This window comes from Chenopodium quinoa, unplaced genomic scaffold (assembly GCF_001683475.1).
Source record: "Chenopodium quinoa cultivar QQ74 unplaced genomic scaffold, ASM168347v1, whole genome shotgun sequence".
Lineage (NCBI taxonomy): Eukaryota > Viridiplantae > Streptophyta > Magnoliopsida > Caryophyllales > Amaranthaceae > Chenopodium > Chenopodium quinoa.
In genome coordinates, this window is record NW_018742329.1 from 7,392,514 (window position 1) to 7,407,617 (window position 15,104).

Genomic DNA, 15,104 nt, shown 5'->3' on the forward strand with positions numbered 1-15,104 from the left:
GGACTGATTAGAGCTAAACTGAACTGAATTGAACTGGACTAATTGGAGCTAAACTGAATTGAACTTAACTGAACTGATTGGAGCTGAACTGAGCTGAAATGAATATTTTATGAGAGAGGAAAATTAAGAGCTGAACTGAACTGATTGGAGCTGAACTGAACTGATCGGAGGTGAACTGAACTGAAATTAAGTAAATGTGAACAGACCCTTAATTCCATTTTAGGAACTATATTTAATGCTTATACATAACTCTATGCAACATATATCATTACACTAAAATTAATTTAATTTTAGTGAATTAACTCAATTAAGTGCTTATTTTTAAAGATTATTAATGCTTAAAACCTCTTAAATTAAAATATCTATTTACAGGTTTATTGGGATTCGATATCCATACACCAAGTTGTGGACAGAATCACCGTTGCAACATAAATTTCTCACATGGTGGACCCACCTTTTTTTTTTTTTTATTAAAATAGTTCTACTAATATAATATAAAACCTTAAAATATTTGTGGAAGAATCATCAACCATAAATTACCATATGAATATAAAATATTAGCAACTCCCTTTTGATTGATGTAACAACTCAACTCACAACTCACAAGATCCATAAAACTCCTATAATGGTATTAATTTAACTTCAATTTATATTCCATAGTTCTAAGTACATTAATTATGTTTAAAAAGTTTCTGTCCTCCGAGTAATTTGTTTAAATAGAATATTTTAAATCTTGAATTTTTGTTTCATACAAATAAGAAAATTGAATTTAAAAAAAAAAAAAAATAACCCATCCCAATTAAGCATCTTAATATTTTTTTTTTTTTTTTTTTGAGGAACTTAATTTTTTTTTTTTTTGAAACACTAGTATCTTAATTTTCGGTATTTTTTATCTTAATAATTATATTTAAAATTTAAAATCAAAATTCCGTTTTTTTATTTTTTATTTTTATTTATTTATTTATTTTTATTATGATTATAGCTAAACACCAAAAAAAAAAAAGTCTTGAATCCGTGATTGGATCCATACCTTTTTCTTTTACCATTTTAGAGTATTCTTTTGATTTCTTTCTTATCCTTCCTTCTCATAAAAACTTCCATTAAATCCCTAATAAAATAATAAAAAAATAAATTAAAACCAATATTTTTATGCTTAAAATCCTAGGTCAAGGCAGAGTCACAAAACAGAGGAGAGAGAAACAGAGAAATTTACATTACATTTCTAAAACAGAGTTCCTTTCAACACTTTATTTATATCCTCTTTCAAATTTTAATAATCCAATAAATTTCACACAATTTTTTTTATTATTATTTGTTTTAAATTTGTCACAGTTTAGAATTTTGGGTTTTTATAAGTTAATTAGAATGAGCTGCTCTGTTTTTTTGGTAAAAGTTTTGCATATTATGTAAATTGATAACGAAAAAAAAATGATGGGTTTTGTGAAATTTAGCGATTCAAGATAATTTTTGATTTTATTTTATTTTTATTTTTTTGGGTTTTGAAAAGTATAAATTATGAGTGAAGAAGAAACTGTTGTTGAGCTTCAAGAAATTGAGAAACAAAATTCAGGTTGTTCAATCAATGATACAAGAGTTTCAGAAACAGTTATTGTAATACAGGAAAATTCACAAGATTTGAGTTGTTCACAGGAACCAGTTGGTGTAGTAGTTGTTGTTGTTGATGATGTTGTCAGAAATTCTGAAAACAGATCAAGTAATTCAGGGGAGAGTTATGCAACAGGAATTGTGAGTGAAACAAAGGTTTCAGAAAATAAAGATGAGAAAAAACCACGAGTTGTTGCTGATGTAAAATGTGGAGATGGAGAAGTTTGTGATGGTGAATTGTTGTGTAGAATTTGTCATTTGAGTTCTGAGCAACCATGGAAGTTGCCGCTTTTCGCGGCGAAAACTGATCTTATAATGCTTGGTTGTGGCTGTAAAGGTGAACTTAGTGTTGCTCATTTTTATTGTGCTGAGGCTTGGTTCAAGCTCAAAGGAAACAGGTGATTCTGATTGCTTCTTCTCTAAATTTGTCTCTTTTTTGGTCTTGTTTTGTAATTTGTACTTGTAATGTCCTTGTTTCTTCACTTGATTTAGTATGTGTTTGTGTTTGTTGTTTCAAACTTGACCTTTCAATTGATAACATGTTTGCATTGGTAAATCTATTTACTTTGAGTATGCAATATTGGTACTGTTTGACATTTTACTTGTGATTATTAGTAGTTGACTATTTTGCTTTGTTTTATGTGGAGTATTACTGACCTGTATTTAGTCTATCATTAACTATTTGGTGTTTACTACGATATGTTTGGTAAAATCAATTATTGATTGTTTGCAATATACGTTCGGGTTTGTTATTGTTTGAGTTTGAGATTCAACTTTTGATGTTTGTAAATAACTAACAAGTTGTCATTTTGATGGACCTTGAGAGTAACATACAAGATTATTGTATGTAGCTTTATTGATACTACTTTTACAAGTTGAAGTGTTTAGTCAACAAAACTGATACTCCATATTATAATAATTTGGTTAAGATTAATTTAAAACTATATTTCTGGCTTTTAATCTCACTTTTGACTAATTGCAAATGATCAATATAATCTATTGAATTGTAGATGCACCTTTTACTTTTTATTAAATCTATAATTGTAGATGCACCTTTTACTTTTTGTAATCTATTGAAGATTATTAGTCAAAAAGTATGGAATTTGAAGATAATAGGATTCTCCCTAGGTCATATTCATAATGGACATGAAATTAGAAAATTTCATTTCGACTTAAATAAAATTGAAATTATATCGAATGACTCATCACTTGAATAAGACCCAAACCAAGTTAGGCATGAACCAACTTTGACCCCGGTCTAAACAACTAGTGTGCATCTCTATTTGAAGACATATACTTTCAAAAACCAAACCTTCATGTTATCATTTATAAAGCATATATAGTGTTTGAATAGAAGTGTTTAAGGTTTATCCTTATGAAACCTTTGAAAGCATGTCAATGGTCTGTTCTAGACGGGGACGTCGTAGATTCATCCAGAATAACTCATTACATGTTTTTTAGCTTATTAATTAGGACATTAAAGTCAACATAGTAAAAAACTTGATAGTCCAAATAAATTAAAGTTTTCATATGAAAGCTGGAAAACCGTGAACATGTAGTAGATGAAATGATTAAATGACATCCCTTTTATCACAAAGTTGTTGCTTTGCTTTCTCATGAATAGCTGTGTTCTGTGTTTGAAAAGTATTGGAAGTTCCACTTGCATACCTCTTTGTATAAGCAACTTATCACGCTCTTATGAGTATTATGTTGCGTAACAACTTCGGAATTCTTAAAAGTTGATCAACCACACAACAGAACATGTTGTTTTCTTGAGAAAAATCACCTTTCTATCTTTGGTCTCAATACACTGAAAGTAGTAGTTCCAAAGTATCTCCTTCCTACAACAAAAAATGGTACCTTCTGTGCCCCTCGGTATGTTTTGTCGTGTTACAAGTCGTATTACAAGTATTACAGTACTACAATTGGATAACCTACAATTTACATTAAGGCCAGATACAAGGCATCCCAACACGGCAACACCTGGTTTTTGCTTGTGTTGAGAGTTGGGACAATATTGGCAATATTTGTTGATGACTTTTATATGTAATTATACTTAATCAAATATGATAATAGTCAGATATTGTTTAAAATCCAATCAATGTAAGATATCTGCATTAATGTAGTTGCCGGTATATCTTTGCCCTCCTTGAGCTATACTAGACTTGTTGAAACTTGATGTTTTTTAAAATGCCTTTGTCATTGTGTAGGATATGTGAAATATGTGGGGAGATGGCAAACAATTTACGAGGGGTGGGGAACGAGAGCTTCATGGAGGAGTGGAAAGACAGCAGAATAAATGCCAATGCAACCGATTCATCAAACATGGGTGCAGAAGGATGCTGGCAAGGACAACCGTTGTGTAACTTCCTTATGGCATGCTTGGTCATCGCGTTTGTTGTGCCATGGTTTTTCCGCATTAATATGTTCTGAGTATGTATATTTTTTCTTCTTAACCAAATAATTTCTTCTTTCCTAGCCGACTAATGGCTAAGATTTTGGTGAAGGAACGTGGTGAAGTATTGGGACATTTATTCACACACACACATTTTTTACTTCTGAGATATGAGAGTTCATACATTCAGATATTTGTAATGGGTGCTTTGGATTTATGAACAACAGCAGGTTGTGATTTTAACTGTATAGTGGTATAGATGGTATTTGAACCCATGATTCGGGGTTACTCTATACTGCTCGCGATATCGTCAAAAATATACATGCCTGACTGAGATGTGAATATTGTTGCACACCAAATCACCAATGTCTTAAGAACTTGATCTAGTATACTGCATGACTCTGGGCTCACGATCCTACACCGGGTGCCATGCCACTTTCCTGCACGAAGTGACTCGTTCGTTGCTCTTCCTTGATTGACAGAATTACTACTTTATACACATTTACAATTAAGGGATAAAGCCATTGTATATATGAAGTGTAATGAAAGATCAATAAATGGTTGTACTCTTGCATAACATCCAACAATTCTCTGTAAGAGTGTTGATTCTATAGAAAGAATTTGTCAATTGCTTTGGATTAGTAGCTTAATTCATATCGCCTTTTTCTTTGCATCCAAAAGCAGTATTACGAATTTATGATGCTTTATTATTTCATGTAGAAGGTAGAAATAAACTCTTACAAAAGTGCATTATAAGTTAAGATTAACTATCTATTCACTATCACTAATCCTTCATTGTTCTTGCTTGAAATAACACAGAGATGTGGCACCATTCTCAAATCTCACTGATTTACTTATTATCACTCTAGTTGAACTTATTAACCATAAAATGAACTTAGATAGGTGCCTTTCTTTTTTTAAGGTTATTGGAGGAAGGAGGTATAAGGAAGATAAGTTCATATACTCGTAATATAAGTTCCGATAAGGTCAATAAAGGTTACTCAAGTTCAATTTACTACTAAAATGTGAGAACGTGACTAAATAAATGATATCCAAGTTCATTTAATAGCTAATAACAAGGTCTAATCCGTTTAGTCTTAGAACACACCGGCTGTTTAGTCTTTGAGGTAACAAGATTTGGTAAGTTTAGGTTAGTTCAAATAAGTGATATTAAGGTGAAATGGACACACCTTTAGTCTTTGCTTGACCAATCTGTTTCAGACAGAGTACAATTGTACATGACATAATTTTCATCACTCAGTTACTGATTGACATAAACATTCAAATGGTATTTATAGTTGTTTATCAGCCTTAACTGCTTAACACCAAGATACACAAAAAACCAGTTATCATATCAACAAATGAACATAAATACAAGAATACACTTTCAAATAGAAAGGTATTAGTACAAAAGAAAGCCAATATTTCGAGCAACAAATGTTGCATGACAATGAGGCTGTATGAACAGAATCAGAGAAAGCTAGATAGAAAACCAAGATTGATAATTTTTTATCAGCATCAAAGTCAGCTTTACTCCGTTTTGTTGATTACTGGAGCCTTCAAATGCTGGAACTTCAATCATAGGAGACTAAAAAACATTACCTAGGACTTTAGCAGTTTTACAAGCTCACTCTTCTTTAGTTTCGAATAACCTCTGATACCCCGTGCTTTGGCGAGCTCTTTGAGTCCACTGAGCTTCATTCCTTCAACATTTAAAGACTCTCGGTCAGCTTCTGAGCTTGACTCCTTATTATTCAACTCAACTTCATCGCTTTGCAATGCTGTTGTCAATGGAATTGGAGACTTCTTCACGAAGTTGGATGGTGGACGAGTAATCTTTGTAGGAGGAGGTTTTGGGACATATATTGATTTCTCCTCACTAGTTTGTTTCTTGAGATTGAGCTCTTCACTATGCTTCAATTTTGAACTCTCAACTGTCAAAAGGCGAAGATTTTGTACACTCACAGGTTAGATATTATTCAGATTTTGCTGTTGGATTAGCAGATTGGTAAGCTTTAACTTTGTAAGATCTGATCTATCATAAACCAATTCAATTATTCAATCCAATTTATCCAGAGTAGGCTATGATAATCAAAATAACATACGAGAAAAGCATTCTGAAGATACACCGGCAATGTTACTGAGTACCACTACATGTGAATACTTGCATACCTATCTAGTGGTGAAAAGAGGCTGAGATGACTACTAATTCACCTTTTGTTTCCCTGGTTGATTGCTGAAGAAATTCCAAAACTGAGGTTTCAACAGAAGAATCATCATCAATTGTTTGGGTACTCTTGCTATAATCCCCACTTCCTGATTCTCCTTCAGAGATTTCAATCTGTATGCGTTTCAACAACGCTATTAGTCTTTCCCTTCTCGAGGACTTGCTGTCAGATGTTATATGTGTTCTAAACTCGTCCTCTTCAAATGCTCTGCCTGAAAAACTTTTCCTGGAGGAAAGATTACCTCCCCAATTAGGTGTGTAAGCTCTGATGCTCGAGTTTTTATTATGAAATAATAGCGTCTTGCAAGATGCAACAGGCAGTAATCTGCATACAGTCTCTGCCAAATATAACAAGCTGCATCAAAAAATGACGACTCAGTTTTCAGTCCCAATTACGCGTACATTATTGAACCACAACCCCAATCAGAATTTGCAGCCTCTACAGTTAATCTTTGAAGCTAACACAGAGCTGCAAGCACGATCATTCTTTTAATATAAATGGTAAAAAGCATGGAATCAGAACTCGTCTATATAATCATCTCTGATGTTATTTGCTATACCTTCTTGTGTTTTTTAACATAGCTTTCAGGTGAATCATGGTACAATTTCATCCTTTCACACCAGAACTTATGTGAATTCATTTTAATTAACTATATTACCAACCCAAATTAAACAAATACTCCATTGTGGTCTTGTGAAGGGGCATTAGGAACATATGGTTTTGGCAAGAGTGCTAAAATTAAGGTTTTGCAAAGTCCAAAACTGGACTAGAACTTGTTGCATCAGGCGGTTTTGGGTACCACTTCTATAGACTTTAACCAACTAAACTGGTTGACATTTAAAATTATTAATCATATTATAACTTCTTATTTTCCAATTTAATCAATGGTATGACAATTGAGTTGAATAGCCTTAAGTTTCTTGTAATCAAAATACAAATTAATTTTATTTTTTTGTTGGGCATTATGATGTTCTAGAGGATATAAAGAAGGGATATACAAATTACAATCAGATTAAAACCCAAAAGAACATCATTTTCTACTACAAATTTAAATGCTACCACACTAGTTCAAATTACACTATCATCTTGATTACGTACTTGTATTAATATCGAATGAAGGCAGTGATAAAATAATTGTCTTTCATTGACACATAACATCCAATTTAGAATCACAAAGAACTATTAATACATAAACTTAATAGGAACGAAAAAGCAGAGACAAGATTGAAATAGAGATAGAGAAAAGGTTAATACCTCCCAAGAATAAGGAAGTGGGATTGTTGAGGACAGAGAGAGCAATTACCTCCATTCTCAGCGGATGAGATTTTCCACTGCCTGTAAGCCTCAAATTTTCAACTTGTTTTTATGTGACCAAAATATTTACAATTTTATTTATTTATTTATTTATTTTTTTGTGAAGTTTTATATTTTGTACTAGTATTTATTACTTATAAAACCGAACACATTAAGGGTCTGCTAATACTTACTTAATTTCAATTCAGTTCAGTTCAGTTCAGCTCTAATCAGTTCAGTTCAGTTCAGTTAAGCTCACCATCTAATTTCCTTCTCTAATAAAATATTTATTTCAGTTCAGCTCAGCTCAACTCAGTTCAGTTTATCTTCAATCAGTTCAGCTCCAATCAATTCAGTTCAGTAAGCGTGAACATGCCCTAAGATACTATAGAGTTGCCGTAGAAGGTACAAAAAAATGTTATTTTGATTGGGAGCTCCTTAACCAGGGTCTAGACAACCCAATAGAGAGGAGGAGAGTTCTTGTGCAATTACAAATTCAAATAAACTTCCGTGCAGTTAACTCGTGGACATAAAAGACATTTTTGCTCATTTTTTTTTTCTATAACACGAGACAATACACTTGTGTTCGTCTGTTCGATTAGATAAAGTGTTGGGTAGAATTGAGATAGCATATAGAATAGTAAGGTATAGAACATTGACAAACTCCTCTCTTTCTCTCTTACTATTACTTCCACTATAATTATATTTCCCCTAGTATAATTCATACACTACAAAGTTGCCCAAATTACAATGTTGAAATCAACACTCAACTAACCAACTTTCAATTTCCCCACATTTTCCCGCCTTCATTATCCGCCATGTCAACCATGACAAACACCTTGTGGGTTTCTCTTCCTCCTCATCAAAATCAAAGACAAAATGCCATCAATCATATCAATAACCCTAATTTATTCTCTAAACCCAGTTCAATTAACATTCCAAAATCATCAAATTCAATCTTATCAACCCCTGTTAAATCCTCAGTTGTGCTGAATAAAGCAATGTCAACCGAACTCGCCGATTGCAATCGCAAAATTCGGCATTTTTGCGAAGCAGGAAAGCTTTCAGAAGCTGTAGATTTGCTCTGTAGTTCACCAGCATCGGAATTGGAGTTGGGTACTTATTGTTTAGTCATCCAACGTTGTGCTGAGCATAAATTATTGCGTGAGGGTCGTCGAGTTCATTCAGTCATTTCGTCGAACAGTTGGCAGGCAGACAGTGTTTTGGGTGCAAAATTAGTGTTTATGTATGTAACTTGTGGAGATTTAGTAGAGGGTAGGAAAATCTTTGATGAAATTGCTAATGAGAAGGTTTATTTGTGGAATATTTTGATCAAGGAGTATACGAAAGCCGGCGAGTTTAAGGAAGGTGTATATTTGTATAACAAGATGAAGGGGTTTGGTGTTGAGCCTGATTCATATACATTTTCTAGTGTTTTTAAGTGTTTTTCTGGATTAGGGTTTTTGGAGGAAGGTGAAAAGGCTCATGGGTGTTTGTTGAAATTGCATTTAGGTGGTAATACTGTGATGGTGAACTCGCTTATTAGTTTTTATTTCAAGTTTGGGAGGGTTGAAAGTGCACAGAAGCTGTTTGATGAATTGCTTGACCGAGATGTTGTAACATGGAATTCTATGATTAGTGGGTATGCGTCGAATGGATGTCCTTGGAAGGCAATCGAGGTCTTTCAGCAAATGATTTGTGCTGGTGCATTGCCCAACTCAACGACGGTGATTTGTGTTCTTGCAGCTTGTGCAGATATTGCTCTTATTAGGTTTGGTAGAGTGGTTCATGGTTATGCAGTGAAAACTGGTTTTCATCAGGATCTGACTTTAAACAATACATTACTTGATATGTATTCGAAATGTGGCTATTTAGATTGTGCTATTAGAGTCTTTGAAAACATGGGTGATCGAAATATTGTGTCATGGACTTCCATGATGGGTACATATGCACGAGAAGGTCGTTCTGATGCTGCTGTGAAGCTGTTTCATGAAATGAAAAACAAGGGTATTAGACCTGATACCTTTGCTATGACTACCGTGTTAAATGCTTGTGCATCGAATGGATTGTTGGATGATGGGAAGGAGGCACATGATTATATCAAAAAGCACAATATGCAGTCAGATGTATCAGTCTGTAATGCTCTGATGAACATGTATATAAAATGTGGAAGCATGGAGGATGCAGAATTAGTATTCAGTCAGTTGCCTGTGGTAGACACAATATCCTGGAATACTATGATTGGTGGTTACTCAAAGAATGGCTTTCCCAATGAAGCTCTGAGTTTATTTCTTCAAATGCAACGTGAAGTGAAACCCGATGGTATAACCATAGCTTGCATATTACCCGCTTTTGCAAGCCTAGCTGACTTGGAAAGGGGCAAACAAATCCATGCCTACGTGCTCAGGAACGGGCATTTTTCTGATCAGTATGTTGCTAATGCACTTGTTGACATGTATGTGAAGTGTGGGCGTCTAGCCTTTGCAAGATTAGCATTTGATAGGATTATTAGCAAGGACTTGATCTCATGGACTATAATGATTGCCGGATATTGTATTCATGGACTTGGTAGTGAAGCTAGTTTCACCTTTAAAGAGATGAGGAGTGAAGGGATTGAACCAGATGAGAATTGCTTCACATCTGTATTATATGCCTGTGTTCACTCGGCATTGCTTGATGAAGGAAAAATATTTTACCTCATAATGTCAGAGGAATGTAAAATTGAGCCCAAACTGGAGCATTACATTTGCATGGTTAATCTCCTTGCTAATGCTGGTAGGTTGACAGAAGCATATAAATTCATCGAAAGTATGCCACTGAAGCCTGAAGCTGCTGTTTGGGGTGCTTTACTTCAAGGTTGCAGAGTACACAATAATGTCAAACTAGCAGAGAAGGTGGCAGAACATATCTTTGAGCTTGAACCAGATAACGCTGCATACTATGTGCTTGAAAATATTTACGAAGATGCCAAAATATGGGAGAAGGTTGAATGGTTAAAGAACAGAATTAGCCATCTCAGACTAAAAAAGAACAAGGTTTGCAGCTGGATTGTAGTTAAGGAGAAGGTTCAAATCTTTCTGGCAGGAAATCCTGCTGCACACCCAGAGTTCAAAAAGATTGACACACTCTTAAGAAAACTAAGAACTATGGCGAAGAACAAAAATCTCTCTCAAACAGCAAAATATACATTGAGTAATGCAGAGGAAGTGAAGAAGGAAGTATCTCTTTGTGGACACAGCGAGATGTCAGCTGCAGCCTTTGGAGTGTTGAATTTGGAACCAGGGAAGACCATACGTGTCACAAAGAACTCAAAAGTCTGCCACGAATGCCATGAAACAGCTAAGTTCATGTCAAAAGCTTGTCGTAGAGAAATTTTATTAAGAGATTCTCAGCGTTTCCATCATTTCAAGGATGGACGTTGTTCTTGCAAGGGTTAATGTCAAGGAGACTATTATTTTAGAAAATTCCCAACTTACAAAAAATGCCTACAGAGCTTTTTTTCTTGTACAAGCCGCTGTTCTATGTAGAATTTAGAGTACAGGAGTCAGCAATGATCAAGAGAAAAATGCATCTTTCACCACAAACTGTACTAAAACCAGTGCTAACGGCACTGCCCCTTGTCGGATTGTAACGCGGCATAATACATTAATATTAGAATCAGCCTACATTGATCAGCATTCAGGAGTCTTGAATGATACAACTAAAAACGTGTAACAGCTGCAATTTGTCTGCACATACTTGGCAATAATCTTCCGAGGAATTATTTGGCAGAGAAGCCGTTATATAAAAAGGTGTAATTTGTCTCTCAGCAGCAATATTATTGTTTAGAGGCTGATAACTGATAGCCTGGCCTTGCTGTCTAAGATGTAGGATCACATGAATCTCTTCTTGGTAACTGATAACTCTGTTTTTTAGTGGATATAATTCATTTGAGTTGTTTGATTAGTTGACAAGTTTAATACGGCAAATTGGTTATGGCTGCCACAGCCCCGTCACATGCAACTTTTTTACGGAGTATATTATTGCTTAATTTACGTCCTTTTGATAATTACTCAATAGCAACACATATCGGTATAATTTTTTTTATCATATACTTGAGAGCACCGCATCATATTGTTGCTTCAAATGAACATGATTAAGTTTGAATAAATTATGAGCGACTACTGGCCGGTTCTCTATAGCTTAATTTCAGTTCAGTTCTAATCAGTTCAGTTCCAAATTTCTTTCTCTCATAAGCAATTCATTTCAGCTCTATTTAGTTCAGTTCAGCCCAGTAAATCAGAACAAACCCTATATACCATCTTTGCATTCAAAGCAGTCAAAACTAATTTGACATGAGAACGACTCGACTAAACCCGAGAAGAACAGACCACAGTTGACAAAACCTAATCGACACACCGATTTAACAGCTCTATTTGCAACTTGCAAGTCTTTAGGAGAGAATAAAGGATTGTAGGCAGGCAAAGCAAAGAGCAAAACAGAAAGGGGCAGAAACCAGGAGGGAATAACATAAAAACAATAATTAACAAGTTCTAAGGTGAAAAAAGAATCGAATTAGGGATTTTTTAAAGAGCTTTTTAGCTTTTAGTGCATGAACCTCCTGCAAAAAGATCCTCTTAATAGATCTGCTATTTTTTTGGTCTTTAAGAATATTGCATCCTCCAATCAATTGTAACGTACATAATAGTTAACCTTATAGAAAATTAATATATCTAGTACTAAAGATTATGTATAAAAATGAAAAATAGTAGCAATGCTAAACATTAACCCCCACAAACATTAATACGAATAAGAGTAACACCGATCAACACATAATTTTATCATAAATCCCGTTTCGAGATAGCAAAACCCAAAATTTCAAGACATGCTTATCAATTAAGAAAGAAAAAACCTTGCCAGAGTGCAAAGAAATACGAAAATGATTGAAGGAAAAAGAAACTTCTGAGCTTAACTAAACTGTACTTTTTACTTGATTACTTGTAATCTACATTAACCAATAAAATTAAAAGCAATAATTACGGTCCCTGTGATATTGGATCAATCCAGCTAGGCAACAACCATAAATATATAAATTTTTTTTGCTTCATCCTATAACATGCATTAATAATTATGCAGCCATAATCTCAACATCCAGTATATAATCAAGATTGACTGGCATATCAATATTTCATTTCATAATAATAATATTTTTTTTTAAAAAAAAAAATACAACAAAATAACAAAAATAATCACACCAATATTGAAAAAAATAATGGAAAAATACCCTTCTGGCTTCTCCTACTCCAATTTTGCCAATTTCCTCTTTTGCTAATTGGCAATGTATAGAGCTAAAAAAAAAAAAATGACCCCTTTTTCTTTGTTCAATTTGACAATTTTCAATAATCCAATCTAATCTAATAATAATAACAAACCTAAAAAAATAAAAATATAATCTCTAAAATAATCATGCACACCTCCTTGATAATAGAATTAGGAAAATAATCAAGAAAACAATAGAAGAAAGAGCAATAGCAACACCAAGAACAACCTTATTAGGACCATGATGTCCACCACCTTTCTCACTTATAGAATCCTCCGAAGTGCTATCATCATCATCACCTTCATCGTCGCTCGACGGCGATTGCGCCGGAGGCGACAATGGGAACCCATTCTTGTCACAAGGAGCAATGCCAAGTTTTAATTTCGATGACAATGTGGTACGATTGTAGCACAAATTGGTATTTTCCCCAATCTTGAAAACAACTAATTTCTTGATAAATGACTCATTGAAGGGTAACACCCCTTGGAAATTATTCTTTTCTAGATTCAAATGCTTCAAACCCTTCATTTTACCCAGAAAACTCGGGATACTCCCGTTGAACTGGTTAGACCCCAGATCAAGGGAAATTAAGGATGGGATTGATTTCAGGGATTCCGGAATCGGCCCAGATAAGGAATTGGATGAAGCTGAGAGGTTTCGCAGCTCAATGAGGTCACCCATAGTAGAGGGTAACTCCCCAGTGAGCTGATTCGAGGATAAATTGAGATGTACCAAGTTCTCTAGTTCAGTAATTGAAGTAGGAATCTTACCCTTCAACAAATTACCGGATAAATCGATGTGCGAAACATTCGCATTCCATGATTTACCCGGCAAACCTCCGGTGAGATTGGCACGAGACATTACGACTTTGTACACCTTACTTAGATGAGCTACAACAATAACAGGACCGCTCGCCTTGATTGGAACATCAATGACAGTAAGATCTGTGACATTCTCCAGCTTACTAAGCCAGACTCCTGAGAGCTTCTTGAGACTGTTTATACAAGTGAACGATTTTAAATTCGAGGCGAGCTCGGAAGGGAAGGGGACAGGCGCAACAGGGCAGTTGATGAACTCGAGATCTTGCAGGGTAGAGAGTGATTTGAGGGCGGTAATTGACAGTGATATATCATCGGAACAATTGATTAAGTGGAGTGAGAGTAAATGGCGGAAAGGTTTCGCAGTGTCGCAACGGATGGCATTGTGTAGGGAGGGAGGATTAGAGCAAGGGTCTTTGGAAGTGGGGATGTTGAGGGATTGAAGGGCCCTAAGTTGTTTTGGGTCAAGAGTTGAGTGTGCGGTGGTTGTTGGGGCGGAGGTGGGTGGTTTTGAGGGGGAAATGGCCGGAGTTAGGGTGGTTATTGGGTGGATATTGTGGAGGAAAAGGGTGAAGAATAGGAGGAGAAATGGAGTTATCTCCATTGAAGAATGAAGAAAATAAAATGGAAGGAAAAAAATTGAGTTTTTTTTTTTTTTTTTTTTTTTTTTTTTTTTTTTTTTTTTTGGGATTTTTGGGTTTGGATTGAATAAAAGTGGGGTTTTTTGGAGGGGGGGAATTTATGTGATGTGGTGAGGATTGGAGATTTAGAGGGTGGAATACCAAAAATGCCCTTTGGGGGAGTTTGGAGGTTTTTTTAGAATTACAAGTTTTGGTTTAAAATTTTGGGTTAAGTAGACTATTCAAGTGTTTTCATTAATGGTTGTTGTTTGTCTTCAGGTTGGTTCTAAGTAGGTGGTTATATCAAGAAAAGATTGACCGTTATTAACTTAATGTGAAACTAACATGGAAGATGGATCTTTGGAAGTTTGGTACTCAATCTACTCTTAAAATAATTGACACTCATTTTATGGTTAATTGTTTTTTTTTTAAAAAAAAAAAAAAATTAGTGTGAAAAACACTTAAGCTATTAAGATCATTACTCTTCAAAAAGCTATTATCCAAATAAATAAATAAATGAAAAAATTACAACATGTTGTCGTCTAGGCCATGTTATATTCACCTTTGAAAAAAGAAAAAAAATTAGATCAAGTAATAAAGATTAATAAGTTCAACTAAACTCAAATCAGTTGACCTTGTATGAAATTATCAAAATGAATTCATGGTGGTAAATGTAAATTTAGATTGTCCCTTTTGACCCTTAAGAATTTATCATTCTTAAACTTATCTTATTTAAATTTATTAGCCTACATTAAAGCTTATTAGTCCTAAACAATAAAAATAAGGTAGTCATAAATCGTAATAGGACAATTGACTTCTATTTGTATATTTTTGGAAAATTATTTT

General features: G+C 34.3%; 4 protein-coding genes across 4 annotated transcripts; 2 read left to right on the forward strand and 2 right to left on the reverse strand.

Annotated features, from left to right (window-relative positions):
• Nucleotides 1-1,019: 1,019 nt before the first annotated feature.
• On the forward strand, nt 1,020-4,650 carry LOC110691468. The gene is made up of 2 exons (XM_021868412.1): nt 1,020-2,003; nt 3,816-4,650. The coding sequence occupies exons 1-2, from the start codon at nt 1,516-1,518 to the stop codon at nt 4,036-4,038; spliced, it is 711 nt and encodes a 236-aa protein (XP_021724104.1). The 5' UTR covers nt 1,020-1,515; the 3' UTR covers nt 4,039-4,650.
• Nucleotides 4,651-5,274: 624 nt separating this feature from the next.
• LOC110691478 lies at nt 5,275-7,620 on the reverse strand. The gene is made up of 3 exons (XM_021868421.1): nt 7,483-7,620; nt 6,215-6,565; nt 5,275-5,934 (listed from the first exon to the last, which is right to left on the reverse strand). Exons 1-3 carry the CDS (start codon nt 7,535-7,537, stop codon nt 5,603-5,605), a joined length of 738 nt encoding a protein of 245 aa, XP_021724113.1. The 5' UTR covers nt 7,538-7,620; the 3' UTR covers nt 5,275-5,602.
• Nucleotides 7,621-8,071: 451 nt separating this feature from the next.
• Nucleotides 8,072-11,516, forward strand: LOC110691491 (pentatricopeptide repeat-containing protein DOT4, chloroplastic-like). The gene has a single exon (XM_021868431.1). It carries the CDS (start codon nt 8,340-8,342, stop codon nt 10,956-10,958), a length of 2,619 nt encoding a protein of 872 aa, XP_021724123.1. The 5' UTR covers nt 8,072-8,339; the 3' UTR covers nt 10,959-11,516.
• Nucleotides 11,517-12,581: 1,065 nt separating this feature from the next.
• On the reverse strand, nt 12,582-14,672 carry LOC110691502 (receptor-like protein 51). The gene has a single exon (XM_021868441.1). It carries the CDS (start codon nt 14,240-14,242, stop codon nt 12,965-12,967), a length of 1,278 nt encoding a protein of 425 aa, XP_021724133.1. The 5' UTR covers nt 14,243-14,672; the 3' UTR covers nt 12,582-12,964.
• Nucleotides 14,673-15,104: the final 432 nt, after the last annotated feature.